General features: G+C 46.5%; 1 protein-coding gene across 5 annotated transcripts in view; it reads right to left on the reverse strand.

Moving 5' to 3' along the window:
• The window catches only part of E4F1 (E4F transcription factor 1), a 336,452-nt gene that overhangs the window by 238,434 nt on the left and 78,851 nt on the right, over positions 1-19,167 (reverse strand). For 4 of the 5 annotated variants that reach the window (XM_069209720.1, XM_069209718.1, XM_069209721.1 and 1 more), the window contains one exon: positions 15,711-15,854. The exons of the other annotated variant lie outside the window; for it this stretch is intronic. In XM_069209720.1, coding sequence (XP_069065821.1) covers positions 15,711-15,854 — 144 coding nt within the window. The remainder of the gene's footprint in view (positions 1-15,710; positions 15,855-19,167) is intronic. 5 annotated transcript variants of the gene reach the window in all.

The raw sequence follows: 19,167 nt of genomic DNA on the forward strand, positions 1-19,167 counted from the left end.
AAAAGCCATGGTTAAAAATAACTAAAATAGAGGTCATTATAATTAAGAGAAGTAAATACCTTAAATTAAAAACAATAAAAAAAAAAAAAATTAAAAAAAAAAAACTATTCCAGAAGGAAAGAACATTTGCCGATACAATTTCCACACACACACACACACAATAAGAATCACCAATATTTCCGATTCACCCAGGTGAAACTTACATTAATGTGCACATTATGCATTTATCAGTTAATTTGAGTGAAGATCTCCCACAATTTCTTCTAAAATTCCTTGTGCCTGTCTCTTATCGGGCTAATAAATCAGAGAAGGACATAATGAGCCTTAAGACAGTTGCCATTTAATAGCAATGCTAGATATAAACAAAGGCAATATGTACTTTCTTGCTATCATAGGGGCAATGGTTGTTTTCTTGTTTATTGCATGCATATTTTTTTTTGGGGGGGGGGGGGGGGAATACACACACACACACACACACCACAAACATTTTAAATTAAAAGAATACACATTGCATATAATAACCTGTTCCCTGGCAGCCAGGTGTACCCAGAACAGGTTTGTGATCTGAAGGATAACACCTGTCACATTTTTGGCACGGAAATTAAACTTTCTTCTTAGGTAGACATGGACATGTAATGACCAAAATGTCATTATTCACATTGTCAGAGCCAATAAATTAAGTGGGACAGCCCATGCTGTATTCCGTGTTGAGCAGTGGTAAAATGCGATTGACCTCAATGAACTGACCAACAAACGAAGAAGGGTGACCCAAAACCCCACAATGCATGTGTATATAGATAAGTATCTATTTTTCTGAAGGTTTTTATTCAATAAAACTTGTGAACCATCTCAAGTTGTCTCTAGGTCATACTTAAAAAGGTAGTATCAATCCTCAAGGATAAAATGCCCTAGACTAGAAATGCCCAAGAGCATACAACTTCAGAAAAAGCATTAGGAGGTCAACCTAAATCTACATACAGACAATACTGGCCAACACTTTCCTAGAGAAAACCATCTTGAGGAAAGGCGGCGTTGAGGGCTGGGTCGATGAAGGGGAGTTTGAGAATCTTCAAATCCAGCTGAAGACTCAATGGACTCTTACAGTTCTCAATCCACATGTTCTTCCCTGGAAGAATAGAAAATCAAGAGTAGGGGGTACGCTTATTGAAGTAAAACAAGCTGTGGATAATCCCACGGCCTTTGACTTCTTTGCAGCATAAAAGTCAGCTATCTGTTTTGTGCAATGTAGTGAAGAAAGGACACCATCTGGTTTTCTTCCTTTGAAACTGGCAAAAGTCACTGCATTGACATTGAAGGGGGAAATTAGAGGTGAGGGATCAAGGAAGAGATCCATAACCTTACCCAATAGCTTTAGCCTACTAAATGCCTCAGAGTCTCCCTTTTTCAATACTGACAAGTTCAAGTTAATGGACTAGTACGTTCCTCGGTTTATCAACAGCAGATTTGGTCTGTGCAGTTGTCTGATGGGAGGCTAAACTGGTGAATTCCAGACCTGGACACAAATGCCTTGTCCAAGACACATCCACGACTTTCATCGTGCACCCAGATTCTTTCAACTTTCTTAGAATTGTGATAATGATGGATTAGAAGAAATCTGAACAATTGAGTAGTCTACAAGTAGGTATTGCACCACCATCAAGTCTACATTCCACAGAGATGCTGACTCAGCTACCTGGATTAACAATATAAGTATTTTTTTTTTCATGTCATTAATTCTTTCTTGTAAAGTGCCTGTTTTCTTGATTAGGACGGGCTAAATCGAGAGACAGGTATATTCCCCAATTGCCTAATACCACATGTGCTGCGCTGGATAGTATTACCAATCTCCTTCCTCCCTTGCTTGCACAGGCAGTAAGTACAGCTCGATTTATTGGGTTGGTGGCACTTCTCATCTACTCTGAAAAACAGGCAGCCAAGCTTGGAAATCATGTGTGATTGTGCACAATTCCAATACATTTAAGTGCGAAGAGCCCCATGACGCTCAGCTAAACTTGGTGTTTTCTCTGGATGAGACCAGAACGGTATAGGGAATCCTTATGTTCCATTCATAATACAGAATGATCAATTCAGGAAGTACCTTGCCTAGCAAGAAAACACATTGCTACTGCCACACAATATCGATTGATACATCAATTAAAGCTAGATGCACTTCTGCATCTGACTTAAGTTAAAGGGCTTCTTGTGTAGTGCCTCATGACCCTTTACATTGTAAGTGAGCAGGACAGGGTCTCAGTGACTGTAAGGAAATGCCTCCTTGGCATGGTTGCCCCCTGACTTTTTGCCTTTGCTGATGCTATGTTTACAATTGAAAGTGTGCTGAGGCCTGCTAACCAGGCCCCAGCACCAGTGTTCTTTCCCTAACCTGTACTTTTGTATCCACAATTGGCAGACCCTGGCATCCAGATAAGTCCCTTGTAACTGGTACTTCTAGTACCAAGGGCCCTGATGCCAAGGAAGGTCTCTAAGGGCTGCAGCATGTCTTATGCCACCCTGGAGACCTCTCACTCAGCACAGACACACTGCTTGCCAGCTTGTGTGTGCTAGTGAGGACAACACGAGTAAGTCGACATGGCACTCCCCTCAGGGTGCCATGCCAGCCTCTCACTGCCTATGCAGTATAGGTAAGACACCCCTCTAGCAGGCCTTACAGCCCTAAGGCAGGGTGCACTATACCATAGGTGAGGGTACCAGTGCATGAGCATGGTACCCCTACAGTGTCTAAACAAAACCTTAGACATTGTAAGTGCAGGGTAGCCATAAGAGCATATGGTCTGGGAGTCTGTCAAATACGAACTCCACAGCACCATAATGGCTACACTGAAAACTGGGAAGTTTGGTATCAAACTTCTCAGCACAATAAATGCACACTGATGCCAGTGTACATTTTATTGTAAAATACACCACAGAGGGCACCTTAGAGGTGCCCCCTGAAACTTAACCGACTGTCTGTGTAGGCTGACTAGTTCCAGCAGCCTGCCACACCAGAGACATGTTGCTGGCCCCATGGGGAGAGTGCCTTTGTCACTCTGAGGCCAGTAACAAAGCCTGCACTGGGTGGAGATGCTAACACCTCCCCCAGGCAGGAGCTGTGACACCTGGCGGTGAGCCTCAAAGGCTCACCCCTTTGTCACAGCCCAGCAGGGCACTCCAGCTTAGTGGAGTTGCCCGCCCCCTCCGGCCACGGCCCCCACTTTTGGCGGCAAGGCTGGAGGGAACAAAGAAAGCAACAAGGAGGAGTCACTGGCCAGTCAGGACAACCCCTAAGGTGTCCTGAGCTGAGGTGACTCTGACTTTTAGAAATCCTCCATCTTGCAGATGGAGGATTCCCCCAATAGGGTTAGGATTGTGACCCCCTCCCCTTGGGAGGAGGCACAAAGAGGGTGTACCCACCCTCAGGGCTAGTAGCCATTGGCTACTAACCCCCCAGACCTAAACACGCCCTTAAATTTAGTATTTAAGGGCTACCCTGAACCCTAGAAAATTAGATTCCTGCAACTACAAGAAGAAGGACTGCCTAGCTGAAAACCCCTGCAGAGGAAGACCAGAAGACGACAACTGCCTTGGCCCCAGAAACTCACCGGCCTGTCTCCTGCCTTCCAAAGATCCTGCTCCAGCGACGCCTTCCAAAGGGACCAGCGACCTCGACATCCTCTGAGGACTGCCCCTGCTTCGAAAAGACAAGAAACTCCCGAGGACAGCGGACCTGCTCCAAGAAAGGCTGCAACTTTGTTTCCAGCAGCCTTGAAAGAACCCTGCAAGCTCCCCGCAAGAAGCGTGAGACTTGCAACACTGCACCCGGCGACCCCGACTCGGCTGGTGGAGATCCAACACCTCAGGAGGGACCCCAGGACTACTCTGATACTGTGAGTACCAAAACCTGACCCCCCTGAGTCCCCACAGCGCCGCCTGCAGAGGGAATCCCGAGGCTTCCCCTGACCGCGACTCTTTGAATCCAAAGTCCCGACGCCTGGGAGAGACCCTGCACCCGCAGCCCCCAGGACCTGAAGGACCGGACTTTCACTGGAGAAGTGACCCCCAGGAGTCCCTCTCCCTTGCCCAAGTGGAGGTTTCCCCGAGGAACCCCCCCCTTGCCTGCCTGCAGCGCTGAAGAGATCCCGAGATCTCTCATAGACTAACATTGCGAACCCGACGCTTGTTTCTACACTGCACCCGGCCGCCCCCGCGCTGCTGAGGGTGAAATTTCTGTGTGGGCTTGTGTCCCCCCCGGTGCCCTACAAAACCCTCCTGGTCTGCCCTCCGAAGACGCGGGTACTTACCTGCAAGCAGACCGGAACCGGGGCACCCCCTTCTCTCCATTCTAGCCTATGTGTTTTGGGCACCACTTTGAACTCTGCACCTGACCGGCCCTGAGCTGCTGGTGTGGTGACTTTGGGGTTGCTCTGAACCCCCAACGGTGGGCTACCTTGGACCAAGAACTGAACCCTGTAAGTGTCTTACTTACCTGGTAAAACTAACAAAAAACTTACCTCCCCCAGGAACTGTGAAAATTGCACTAAGTGTCCACTTTTAGAACAGCTATTTGTCAATAACTTGTAAAGTATACATGCAATTTTTATGATTTAAAGTTCCTAAAGTACTTACCTGCAATACCTTTCGAATGAGATATTACATGTAGAATTTGAACCTGTGGTTCTTAAAATAAACTAAGAAAATATATTTTTCTATACAAAAACCTATTGGCTGGATTTGTCTGAGTGTGTGTACCTCATTTATTGTCTATGTGTATGTACAACAAATGCTTAACACTACTCCTTGGATAAGCCTACTGCTCGACCACACTACCACAAAAGAGAGCATTAGTATTATCTATTTTTTACCACTATTTTACCTCTAAGGGGAACCCTTGGACTCTGTGCATGCCATTCCTTACTTTGAAATAGCACATACAGAGCCAACTTCCTACATTGGTGGATCAGCGGTGGGGTACAAGACTTTGCATTTGCTGGACTACTCAGCCAATACCTGATCACACGACAAATTCAAAAATTGTCATTAGAAATTGATTTTTGCAATTTGAAAAGTTTTCTAAATTCTTAAAAGACCTGCTAGGGCCTTGTGTTAGATCCTGTTTAGCATTTTCTTTTAGAGTTTAAAAGTTTGTAAAAGTTTGAATTAGATTCTAGAACCAGTTGTAGATTCTTAAAAAGTATTCCAACTTTTAGAAGCAAAATGTCTAGCACAGATGTGACTGTGGTGGAACTCGACACCACACCTTACCTCCATCTTAAGATGAGGGAGCTAAGGTCACTCTGTAAAATAAAGAAAATAACAATGGGCCCCAAACCTACCAAAATACAGCTCCAGGAGCTTTTGGCAGAGTTTGAAAAGGCCAACCCCTCTGAGGGTGGCAACTCAGAGGAAGAGGATAGTGACTTGGAGGACAATTCCCCCCTACCAGTCCTATCTAGGGAGAACAGGGTCTCTCAAACCCTGACTCCAAAAATAATAGTCAGAGATGCTGGTTCCCTCACAGGAGAGACCAACACCTCTGAAATCACTGAGGATAACTCCAGTGAAGAGGACATCCAGTTAGCCAGGATGGCCAAAAGATTGGCTTTGGAAAGACAGATCCTAGCCAGAGAGAGGGAAAGACAAGAGATGGGCCTAGGACCCATCAATGGTGGCAGCAACATAAATAGGGTCAGAGATTCTCCTGACATGTTGAAAATCCCTAAAGGGATTGTAACTAAATATGAAGATGGTGATGACATCACCAAATGGTTCACAGCTTTTGAGAGGGCTTGTGTAACCAGAAAAGTGAACAGATCTCACTGGGGTGCTCTCCTTTGGGAAATGTTCACAGGAAAGTGTAGGGATAGACTCCTCACACTCTCTGGACAAGATGCAGAATCTTATGACCTCATGAAGGGTACCCTGATTGAGGGCTTTGGATTCTCCACTGAGGAGTATAGGATTAGATTCAGGGGGGCTCAAAAATCCTCGAGCCAGACCTGGGTTGACTTTGTAGACTACTCAGTGAAAACACTAGATGGTTGGATTCAAGGCAGTGGTGTAAGTAATTATGATGGGCTGTACAATTTATTTGTGAAAGAGCACCTATTGAGTAATTGTTTCAATGATAAACTGCATCAGCATCTGGTAGACCTAGGACCAATTTCTCCCCAAGAATTGGGAAAGAAGGCGGACCATTGGGTCAAGACAAGGGTGTCCAAGACTTCAACAGGGGGTGACCAAAAGAAAGGGGTCACAAAGACTCCCCAGGGGAAGGGTGATGAGACAACCAAAACTAAAAATAGTAAAGAGTCTTCTACAGGCCCCCAAAAACCTGCACAGGAGGGTGGGCCCAGAGCCTCTTCACAAAACAATGGGTACAAGGGTAAAAACTTTGATCCCAAAAAGGCCTGGTGTCATAGCTGTAAACAGCATGGACACCAAACTGGAGACAAGGCCTGTCCCAAGAAAGGTTCCACTCCAAACTCCCATCCAGGTAACACTGGTATGGCTAGTCTCCAAGTGGGATCAACAGTGTGCCCAGAGCAAATCAGGGTCCACACTGAAGCTACTCTAGTTTCTGAGGGTGGGGTGGATTTAGCCACACTAGCTGTCTGGCCGCCTAACATGCAAAAATACAGACAGCAACTCTTAATTAATGGGACTAGAATAGTGGGCCTGAGGGATAAAGGTGCCAGTGTCACCATGGTGACAGAGAAACTGGTTTCCCCTGGCCAATACCTGACTGGAAAAACTTACACAGTCACCAACGCTGACAATCAGAGAAAAGTACATCCCATGGCAATGGTTACTTTAGAATGGGGAGGGGTCAATGGCCTGAAACAGGTGGTGGTCTCCTCAAATATCCCAGTGGACTGTCTGCTTGGAAATGACCTGGAGTCCTCAGCATGGGCTGAGGTAGAACTAAAAACCCATGCAGCAATGCTGGGTATCCCTGAACTGGTGTGTGTGAAAACAAGAGCACAGTGCAAGGCACAGGGTGAACAAGTAGAGCTGGAGTCTGGAAGAATGGCCCAGCCTACCAAGAGGAAAGGAAAGTCAGTTGGGAAACCAACTGCAACACAGCAAAAGAAAGGGAACCTCTCTTCTCAGGAAGAAGTTCTTCCCTCTGAGGGAACTGAGCCTTTGGAGCTTGAACCTTATCAGGTTGAGCTCTTAGGCCCAGGGGGACCCTCAAGGGAGGAGCTGTGTAAGGGACAAGAAACCTGTCCCTCTCTTGAAGGCCTTAGGCAGCAAGCTGCTGAAGAGTCCAAGGGCAAGAAAAATGGAACACATAGGGTCTATTGGGAAGATGGACTCCTGTACACTGAGGCCAGAGACCCCAAACCTGGTGCCACTAGGAGAGTGGTAGTGCCTCAGCTGTTCAGAGAGTTCATCCTAACATTGGCCCATGACATTCCCCTTGCTGGACATTTGGGACAAACCAAGACGTGGGAGAGGCTAGTCAACCACTTCTACTGGCCCAATATGTCCAACATGGTTAAGGAGTTTTGCCTCTCCTGCCCCACCTGTCAAGCCAGTGGTAAGACAGGTGGGCACCCAAAGGCCCCCCTCATTCCACTTCCAGTGGTGGGGGTCCCCTTTGAAAGAGTGGGTGTGGACATAGTTGGTCCACTGGAACCTCCCACAGCCTCAGGAAATATGTACATCCTAGTAGTAGTGGATCATGCTACTAGGTATCCTGAAGCTATTCCCCTTAGGTCGACTACTGCCCCTGCAGTAGCCAAGGCCCTCATTGGTATCTTTACCAGAGTGGGTTTCCCTAAGGAGGTGGTGTCTGACAGAGGTACCAACTTCATGTCAGCATACCTAAAACACATGTGGAATGAGTGTGGAGTGACTTACAAATTCACTACACCATACCATCCACAAACTAATGGCTTGGTTGAGAGATTCAACAAGACATTAAAAGGCATGATCATGGGGCTCCCAGAAAAACTCAAAAGGAGATGGGATGTCCTCTTGCCATGTCTGCTTTTCGCTTACAGAGAGGTGCCACAGAAGGGAGTAGGATTCTCACCCTTTGAACTTCTGTTTGGTCATCCTGTAAGGGGACCACTTGCTCTTGTTAAAGAAGGCTGGGAGAGACCTCTTCATGAACCTAAACAAGACATAGTGGACTATGTACTTGGCCTTCGCTCTAGAATGGCAGAGTACATGGAAAAGGCAACCAAAAACCTTGAGGCCAGCCAACAGCTCCAGAAGTTTTGGTATGACCAAAAGGCTGCACTGGTTGAGTTCCAACCAGGGCAGAAAGTCTGGGTTCTGGAGCCTGTGGCTCCCAGGGCACTCCAGGACAAATGGAGTGGCCCTTACCCAGTGCTAGAAAGGAAGAGTCAGGTCACCTACCTGGTGGACCTGGGCACAAGCAGGAGCCCCAAGAGGGTGATCCATGTGAACCGCCTTAAGCTCTTCCATGACAGGGCTGATGTGAATCTGTTGATGGTAACAGATGAGGATCAGGAGGCAGAGAGTGAACCTCTCCCTGATCTTCTGTCATCAGACCCAAAAGATGGCACAGTAGATGGAGTGATCTACTCAGACACCCTCTCTGGCCAACAGCAAGCTGATTGTAGGAGAGTCCTACAACAGTTTCCTGAACTCTTCTCCTTAACCCCTGGTCAGACACACCTGTGTACCCATGATGTGGACACAGGAGACAGCATGCCTGTCAAAAACAAAATCTTTAGACAGTCTGACCATGTTAAGGAAAGCATCAAGGTGGAAGTCCACAAGATGCTAGAATTGGGAGTAATTGAGCGCTCTGACAGCCCCTGGGCTAGCCCAGTGGTCTTAGTCCCCAAACCTCACACCAAAGATGGAAAGAAAGAGATGAGGTTTTGTGTGGACTACAGAGGGCTCAATTCTGTCACCAAGACAGATGCTCATCCAATTCCTAGAGCTGATGAGCTCATAGACAAATTAGGTGCTGCCAAATTCCTAAGTACCTTTGACTTGACAGCAGGGTACTGGCAAATAAAAATGGCACCTGGAGCAAAAGAGAAAACAGCATTCTCCACACCTGATGGGCATTATCATTTGACGGTTATGCCCTTTGGTTTAAAGAATGCCCCTGCCACCTTCCAAAGGTTGGTGAATCAAGTCCTTGCTGGCTTGGAGTCCTTCAGCACAGCTTATCTTGATGATATTGCTGTCTTTAGCTCCACCTGGCAGGATCACCTGGTCCACCTGAAGAAGGTTTTGAAGGCTCTGCAATCTGCAGGCCTCTCTATCAAGGCATCCAAATGCCAGATAGGGCAGGGAACTGTGGTTTACTTGGGACACCTTGTAGGTGGAGGCCAAGTTCAGCCACTCCAACCCAAGATCCAGACTATTCTGGACTGGGTAGCTCCAAAAACCCAGACTCAAGTCAGGGCATTCCTTGGCTTGACTGGGTATTACAGGAGGTTTGTGAAGGGATATGGATCCATTGTGACAGCCCTCACTGAACTCACCTCCAAGAAAATGCCCAAGAAAGTGAACTGGACTGTGGAATGCCAACAGGCCTTTGACACCCTGAAACAGGCAATGTGCTCAGCACCAGTTCTAAAAGCTCCAGATTATTCTAAGCAGTTCATTGTGCAGACTGATGCCTCTGAACATGGGATAGGGGCAGTTTTGTCCCAAACCAATGATGATGGCCTTGACCAGCCTGTTGCTTTCATTAGCAGGAGGTTACTCCCCAGGGAGCAGCGTTGGAGTGCCATTGAGAGGGAGGCCTTTGCTGTGGTTTGGTCCCTGAAGAAGCTGAGACCATACCTCTTTGGGACTCACTTCCTAGTTCAAACTGACCACAGACCTCTCAATTGGCTGATGCAAATGAAAGGTGAAAATCCTAAACTGTTGAGGTGGTCCATCTCCCTACAGGGAATGTACTTTATAGTGGAACACAGACATGGGACTGCCCATGCCAATGCAGATGGCCTTTCCAGGTTCTTCCACTTAGAAAATGAAGACTCTCTTGGGAAAGGTTAGTCTCATCCTCTTTCGTTTGGGGGGGGAGGGGGGGGGGGGTTGTGTAAGGAAATGCCTCCTTGGCATGGTTGCCCCCTGACTTTTTGCCTTTGCTGATGCTATGTTTACAATTGAAAGTGTGCTGAGGCCTGCTAACCAGGCCCCAGCACCAGTGTTCTTTCCCTAACCTGTACTTTTGTATCCACAATTGGCAGACCCTGGCATCCAGATAAGTCCCTTGTAACTGGTACTTCTAGTACCAAGGGCCCTGATGCCAAGGAAGGTCTCTAAGGGCTGCAGCATGTCTTATGCCACCCTGGAGACCTCTCACTCAGCACAGACACACTGCTTGCCAGCTTGTGTGTGCTAGTGAGGACAACACGAGTAAGTCGACATGGCACTCCCCTCAGGGTGCCATGCCAGCCTCTCACTGCCTATGCAGTATAGGTAAGACACCCCTCTAGCAGGCCTTACAGCCCTAAGGCAGGGTGCACTATACCATAGGTGAGGGTACCAGTGCATGAGCATGGTACCCCTACAGTGTCTAAACAAAACCTTAGACATTGTAAGTGCAGGGTAGCCATAAGAGCATATGGTCTGGGAGTCTGTCAAACACGAACTCCACAGCACCATAATGGCTACACTGAAAACTGGGAAGTTTGGTATCAAACTTCTCAGCACAATAAATGCACACTGATGCCAGTGTACATTTTATTGTAAAATACACCACAGAGGGCACCTTAGAGGTGCCCCCTGAAACTTAACCGACTGTCTGTGTAGGCTGACTAGTTCCAGCAGCCTGCCACACCAGAGACATGTTGCTGGCCCCATGGGGAGAGTGCCTTTGTCACTCTGAGGCCAGTAACAAAGCCTGCACTGGGTGGAGATGCTAACACCTCCCCCAGGCAGGAGCTGTGACACCTGGCGGTGAGCCTCAAAGGCTCACCCCTTTGTCACAGCCCAGCAGGGCACTCCAGCTTAGTGGAGTTGCCCGCCCCCTCCGGCAACGGCCCCCACTTTTGGCGGCAAGGCTGGAGGGAACAAAGAAAGCAACAAGGAGGAGTCACTGGCCAGGCAGGACAACCCCTAAGGTGTCCTGAGCTGAGGTGACTCTGACTTTTAGAAATCCTCCATCTTGCAGATGGAGGATTCCCCCAATAGGGTTAGGATTGTGACCCCCTCCCCTTGGGAGGAGGCACAAAGAGGGTGTACCCACCCTCAGGGCTAGTAGCCATTGGCTACTAACCCCCCAGACCTAAACACGCCCTTAAATTTAGTATTTAAGGGCTACCCTGAACCCTAGAAAATTAGATTCCTGCAACTACAAGAAGAAGGACTGCCTAGCTGAAAACCCCTGCAGAGGAAGACCAGAAGACGACAACTGCCTTGGCCCCAGAAACTCACCGGCCTGTCTCCTGCCTTCCAAAGATCCTGCTCCAGCGACGCCTTCCAAAGGGACCAGCGACCTCGACATCCTCTGAGGACTGCCCCTGCTTCGAAAAGACAAGAAACTCCCGAGGACAGCGGACCTGCTCCAAGAAAGGCTGCAACTTTGTTTCCAGCAGCCTTGAAAGAACCCTGCAAGCTCCCCGCAAGAAGCGTGAGACTTGCAACACTGCACCCGGCGACCCCGACTCGGCTGGTGGAGATCCAACACCTCAGGAGGGACCCCAGGACTACTCTGATACTGTGAGTACCAAAACCTGTCCCCCCTGAGCCCCCACAGCGCCGCCTGCAGAGGGAATCCCGAGGCTTCCCCTGACCGCGACTCTTTGAATCCAAAGTCCCGACGCCTGGGAGAGACCCTGCACCCGCAGCCCCCAGGACCTGAAGGACCGGACTTTCACTGGAGAAGTGACCCCCAGGAGTCCCTCTCCCTTGCCCAAGTGGAGGTTTCCCAGAGGAACCCCCCCCTTGCCTGCCTGCAGCGCTGAAGAGATCCCGAGATCTCTCATAGACTAACATTGCGAACCAGACGCTTGTTTCTACACTGCACCCGGCCGCCCCCGCGCTGCTGAGGGTGAAATTTCTGTGTGGGCTTGTGTCCCCCCCGGTGCCCTACAAAACCCTCCTGGTCTGCCCTCCGAAGACGCGGGTACTTACCTGCAAGCAGACCGGAACCGGGGCACCCCCTTCTCTCCATTCTAGCCTATGTGTTTTGGGCACCACTTTGAACTCTGCACCTGACCGGCCCTGAGCTGCTGGTGTGGTGACTTTGGGGTTGCTCTGAACCCCCAACGGTGGGCTACCTTGGACCAAGAACTGAACCCTGTAAGTGTCTTACTTACCTGGTAAAACTAACAAAAACTTACCTCCCCCAGGAACTGTGAAAATTGCACTAAGTGTCCACTTTTAGAACAGCTATTTGTCAATAACTTGTAAAGTATACATGCAATTTTGATGATTTGAAGTTCCTAAAGTACTTACCTGCAATACCTTTCGAATGAGATATTACATGTAGAATTTGAACCTGTGGTTCTTAAAATAAACTAAGAAAATATATTTTTCTATAACAAAAACCTATTGGCTGGATTTGTCTCTGAGTGTGTGTACCTCATTTATTGTCTATGTGTATGTACAACAAATGCTTAACACTACTCCTTGGATAAGCCTACTGCTCGACCACACTACCACAAAAGAGAGCATTAGTATTATCTATTTTTTACCACTATTTTACCTCTAAGGGGAACCCTTGGACTCTGTGCATGCTATTCCTTACTTTGAAATAGCACATACAGAGCCAACTTCCTACAGTGACATACAACAGGAATAAATGTAGACAGAAGGACACATGAAAGAAATGTAAAGGAAAGATAGTCACCAAACAACATTTAACTCAAGAGTGCAACAGAAACTGGCAGAAGAAACAGGGAAGAAGGAATATGGAGTATGGAAGAGAACAGAACGAAAAGACAGAATTGCTTACTGAAAAAATAGAGCATCTGTAGAGGAAAGATGTGCTGGGCATGGGGTCTTAATATAGCATGGGAGAAAGCCACTGGAAGATCAGTTATCAGTTTAGGTGCAAGTTAAAAAGCTAAGCTTTAAGTAATTTCTTAAATGTGGCAATGTAATATTGGCATCTAATGTCTTCAGGGCGAGAGGCCCATTAAAAAAAAAAAAAAAAAAAAAAAAGAAACTGAACTTTTTAGGCACACTTTTTATTTATAAAGACCACTGGGCTAGTAACACTTGTTTTGTGATGCTGAAAGTTCTGTTAACTTATATTTTACAACATCAGGGGGTTAACTGGTGTTTGAGAGTACCCTGGAACACTATCTTCTTTCCATAAGGAGGAGGTTGTGTGTCAGAAAGATTTGGTAATGAATATGAAAGTGAGGAATTGAGAAACATGGGTTATAGAGGTTTATGGGTTTGGAAAGGCAACCAAAGAAGTCTGAACTTGATTACTGCCGCCAAGGGTAATGAGTGGCGCTCTGGGTTGTAGAAGAACAGTTTTTGATCCTGCTGCCACTCAAGCAACCTAGCACAGCAAGGCTCTAATATTTAACAGTGAAGTTTTGAGAGTGCATCCAAGTAGTGCACTTCCATACTTAAATTGGCAGATAACATGTCTGAATGACGGCATTAAAGTCAGATTGCTTCAAATTGGTTTTAGGAGTTTCATCGGGTAAAATGCTGAGATAGTTGATTTTGCTGTACAGTCAATGTGAATATTTATTGTGAAGTTGGCATCAAACCAAAAGCCTAAGGATTTGATTTCCTGGGACAGTTTGTGTGGAAAAAGATCATTAGTTTATCCAACCAGTTTCTCCTTATTTTTGATTGGTGGTCTCTGGTTCACAGTATCAATTGTCTTATCAGGATTTAATTTAATGACGTTCAAGAAGATTCATTTAATGACGGTTAAACAGATTCCAATAGTGACAGGAAGCATATAGAAAGTAGATGGTCCTTTGCCGAATTTCAACCTTAAATAAATCTTTAAAGGCATAGACTGAAAAGCCTCAGAATGCTGGGCTTAAAAGAGAATCAGTGTGACTAAAATATATGGGTTTCATTATCAATCATTTCAGCAAGTGTAAAATAAAAGGTCATGAGGGAGCAGCCCATCTCTTAGAACCATCCTCAGCTGACATCCTGCCAGAAAAGCTTGCAAGATGGCTCAGTTTAAGAGGTATTGTTACATCAGATGTGCTCTGCACGGCCTAATTTTGGTCTGCCACAGACCGAAAACTGCAAACATGACTTCAGGTCTCTCAAATGAAACAGTTTAAAATATGGAATATTTCATGAATTGGGGGGTGGGGGTGATTTAACACACTAGCAAAGCAATGCAGCCCTTATTTCACCTACAAATGCTTATAACAGCTCAGGCTCATCACATCATTTTGATTTATGGCACTATGCTATTTTAATTTCAACAGCAGCTCTTGTGTTTGAGCAGTCATCTTAAGCTGAAAGATCAATTCTTGCACTAGATGTTGCATGATCATTAGATTAGTGGAATCACAAACTGCAGAGCTCGAAAAATCATAAAAAATGTTACTAGACCTAACTGATGTACTTGACCCGTAAACGGGTCTCAAATTGTGTGATCCTAGGCAAATAGTTTACAGAGTCACCTTTTTCTTAATTCTCACATATGATTGCATCTTCAAATATGTGAGCTCAGCATTTCTGCAGTCCAAAAAAACCTCTTTTGTTTGATGAAGTAGACTAAAGTTTGTTGCATGCATCACAAGAATCAAGCCCACATACCCATGAGGTCTATCTAGCCCACATAACCTAGAACTTCTTTTAGTTTACTAACAACATTGCCATCAGGGCAGGAGTGTTTCTCAGTTTGGTTCAACACTAAATTTTAATAAATATATTACTAAACCCCGATGTGGTAGTATATTGTCATCTACACACAGTAACTTTCCAAGAAATGTCCAAAAACCTCTCCACTAACTTGCAGATAAAACTATATAGGTGTATTAACAGTCTGAAAATTGAGTTTCAGAAAAATATCCTTTGCACATCAACACAAAGTATTCGGATTTGTTTTCATCCTATTAAAATATTGTTTTCATCACAAATATAAAAAAGGGGCTTTCACAACTACTGAAATATATTTTGAAATGTTTGCACAGCTGACGTAATAATTTAAATGTTGTGTGTTAGGAAAAACCTGACACCCTATATCCTTTTATGTTACATTCCAAGCAGCAGGTCTTACAGTTCACCTATCAAAATCCTGGAACTCTGCAGTCAGAAAAAAAATGTACTGTAAGAAAATCTGACCTTTGACCTCTGACTGAACACAGAGCAAATGTGACATAAGAACAAGATTTAAAGGCATCTTTTATTGCCCCTCCACTTTTCAACTAAACACAACACCTGTTCAGTTGAAACTCGCTAGAAGGGACGAGTATTAAAAATAGCTCAACCTGGTCAAATAAGACTCGCCAATGTGAGCGGTCAAGTGGATTTTGAGAGCCCTGAACGGTGTGTAAATAAACAACCCCCCAATGCAAAGATACAGAGTAGCCCAATTTTGACTCACTTAAATTAAGTTGTATCTTTCAGTAAGTTGTTCGTTTATATCTAGAAAACCAGCTATTAAGCTTGATCTCAGTATTCCTTGGACAATGAAGCCTGATCTTGTGTATCAAATGTCACAACAAAAAAAACAAAAAAATCCACCTCGGTTATTAGACAGTGCCATCAGTTGTGCTATGATGAATATGAGCAGTGAATGACATTCAAGCAGAAGATTACATTCCTGGACTAACCAATGGGTAATTCTTGCTTCAGAAGTCTTTCCTTGAGGTAGGGGGTCTTTTCGGTGCATGGCGTCAGAGACTTCAGGTGCCTTGTTAGAGCACCCGACTCACGGAAGCTTTTGTTACACTTCTTGCATACGTATGGACGCTCATCTATAGAGGAGTGAAAACAGATGACACTGAGAAATTGTTTTAGGATGATTAGAGCTGCTATAAAATGCCCACACTTAACATTATTTCCATAAAAACATTTGCATTCACTAGCTAGAAAAGTGGAACCTACAGATATACAGGTCAGAAACCACAGTCACTATTGGAGGAGTAGGGTGTATGTGTCTGCATAGTTTGTAGTTTGCCAATGGTCTGTATGTGTATAATCTTAAACATGTCATTGTAAATACTATCCAGCATAAATACGTAATAACTGAATTAAGAAGAACATAAAATCAAGGCAGCAGGCATAGCATCACACGAGTGCATGGGTCTTAGAGTGGTACGGTGACTGATGTTTATCAGCCACAATTGTTCCGAACAAAGCTGGGATGTTGGAACAATTAAAAAGGGGGGGGTTGGGCAGCACCAATGAATCCTTAAGGCCGAATCGCACAACACCTAAGTCATAAGAGCAGCTATGCAGAAATCAATTGACACTTGCAATTTACTACCCTAAGGATGGGATTCCAGGAAGTTAAAGTAGGCCAAGCTTTTCTGTGGAATTGGGTTGTTTATACAGACGATATATAGCTGTCCATCTGCATCCACGATTTTACATTTTCCACTTGAGTATGAGAATGGTTACTCTATTCACCATCCATGAATAGAAATGAAAATCCTGCAATGCAGAAGGAAAGGTTACTCAGATGTAATCCTACATACAATACAACAGTGTAGGAAGTTGGCTCTGTATGTGCTATTTCAAAGTAAGGAATAGCATGCAGAGTCCAAGGGTTCCCCTTAGAGGTAAAATAGTGGTAAAAAGAGATAATACTAATGCTCTATTTTGTGGTAGTGTGGTCGAGCAGTAGGCTTATCCAAGGAGTAGTGTTAAGCATTTGTTGTACATACACATAGACAATAAATGAGGTACACACACTCAGACAAATCCAGCCAATAGGTTTTGTTATAGAAAAATCTCTTTTCTTAGTTTATTTTAAGAACCACAGGTTCAAATTTAACATGTAATATCTTGTTTGAAAGGTATTGTAGGTAAGTACATTAGGAACTTTGAATCATTTCAATTGCATGTATACTTTTCAAGTTATTCACCAATAGCTATTTTAAAAGTGGACACTTAGTGCAATTTTCACAGTTCCTGGGGGAGGTAAGTTTTTGTTAGTTTTACCAGGTAAGTACGACACTTACAGGGTTCAGTTCTTGGTCCAAGGTAGCCCACCGTTGGGGGTTCAGAGCAACCCCAAAGTTACCACACCAGCAGCTCAGGGCCGGTCAGGTGCAGAGTTCAAAGTGGTGCCCAAAACGCATAGGCTTCAATGGAGAGAAGGGGGTGCCCCGGTTCCAGTCTGCCAGCAGGTAAGTACCCGCGTCTTCGGAGGGCAGACCAGGGGGGTTTTGTAGGGCACCAGGGGGAGGTGGGGGACACAAGCCCACACAGAAATTTCACCCTCAGCGGCGCGGGGGCGGCCGGGTGCAGTGTTAGAACAAGCGTCGGGTTCGCAATGGAAGTCAATGAGAGATCAAGGGATCTCTTCAGCGCTGCAGGCAGGCAAGGGGGGGCTTCCTCGGGGAAACCTCCACTTGGGCAAGGGAGAGGGACTCCTGGGGGTCACTTCTGCAGTGAAAGTCCGGTCCTTCAGGTCCTGGGGGCTGCGGGTGCAGGGTCTTTTCCAGGCGTCGGGACTTAGGTTTCAGAGAGTCGCGGTCAGGGGAAGCCTCGGGATTCCCTCTGCAGGCGGCGCTGTGGGGGCTCAGGGGGGACAGGTTTTGGTACTCACAGTCGTAGAGTAGTCCGGGGGTCCTCCCTGAGGTGTTGGTTCTCCACCAGCCGAGTCGGGGTCGCCGGGTGCAGTGTTGCAAGTCTCACGCTTCTTGCGGGGAGATTGCAGGGTTCTTTAAAGCTGCTCCTTTGGATAAAGTTGCAGTCTTTTTGGAGCAGGTCCGCTGTCCTCGGGAGTTTCTTGTCGTCGTCGAAGCAGGGCAGTCCTCAGAGGATTCAGAGGTCGCTGGTCCCTTTGGAAGGCGTCGCTGGAGCAGAGTTCTTTGGAAGGCAGGAGACAGGCCGGTGAGTTTCTGGAGCCAAGGCAGTTGTTGTCTTCTGGTCTTCCTCTGCAGGGGTTTTCAGCTAGGCAGTCCTCCTTCTTGTTGTTGCAGGAATCTGGTTTCTAGGTTCAGGGAGAGCCCTTAAATACTAAATTTAAGGGCGTGTTTAGGTCTGGGGGGTTAGTAGCCAATGGCTACTAGCCCTGAGGGTGGGTACACCCTCTTTGTGCCTCCTCCCAAGGGGAGGGGGTCACATCCCTAATCCTATTGGGGGAATCCTCCATCTGCAAGATGGAGGATTTCTAAAAGTTAGAGTCACCTCAGCTCAGGACACCTTAGGGGCTGTCCTGACTGGCCAGTGACTCCTCCTTGTTGCTTTCTTTGTTCCCTCCAGCCTTGCCGCCAAAAGTGGGGGCCGTGGCCGGAGGGGGCGGGCAACTCCACTAAGCTGGAGTGCCCTGCTGGGCTGTGACAAAGGGGTGAGCCTTTGAGGCTCACCGCCAGGTGTTACAGCTCCTGCCTGGGGGAGGTGTTAGCATCTCCACCCAGTGCAGGCTTTGTTACTGGCCTCAGAGTGACAAAGGCACTCTCCCCATGGGGCCAGCAACATGTCTCTAGTGTGGCAGGCTGCTGGAACCAGTCAGCCTACACAGATAGTCGGTTAAGTTTCAGGGGGCACCTCTAAGGTGCCCTCTGTGGTGTATTTTACAATAAAATGTACACTGGCATCAGTGTGCATTTATTGTGCTGAGAAGTTTGATACCAAACTTCCCAGTTTTCAGTGTAGCCATTATGGTGCTGTGGAGTTCGTGTAAAACAGACTCCCAGACCATATACTCTTATGGCTACCCTGCACTTACAATGTCTAAGGTTTTGCTTAGACACTGTAGGGGTACAGTGCTCATGCACTGGTACCCTCACCTATGGTATAGTGCACCCTGCCTTAGGGCTGTAAGGCCTGCTAGAGGGGTGTCTTACCTATACTGCATAGGCAGTGAGAGGCTGGCATGGCACCCTGAGGGGAGTGCCATGTCGACTTACTCATTTTGTTCTCACTAGCACACACAGGCTTGTAAGCAGTGTGTCTGTGCTGAGTGAGGGGTCTCTACGGTGGCATAATACATGCTGCAGCCCTTAGAGACCTTCCCTGGCATCAGGGCCCTTGGTACCAGAGGTACCAGTTACAAGGGACTTATCTGGATGCCAGGGTGTGCCAATTGTGGAATCAATGGTACATTTTAGGTGAAAG

This window comes from Pleurodeles waltl, chromosome 10, assembly GCF_031143425.1.
Source record: "Pleurodeles waltl isolate 20211129_DDA chromosome 10, aPleWal1.hap1.20221129, whole genome shotgun sequence".
NCBI classification, from domain to species: Eukaryota; Metazoa; Chordata; class Amphibia; order Caudata; family Salamandridae; genus Pleurodeles; species Pleurodeles waltl.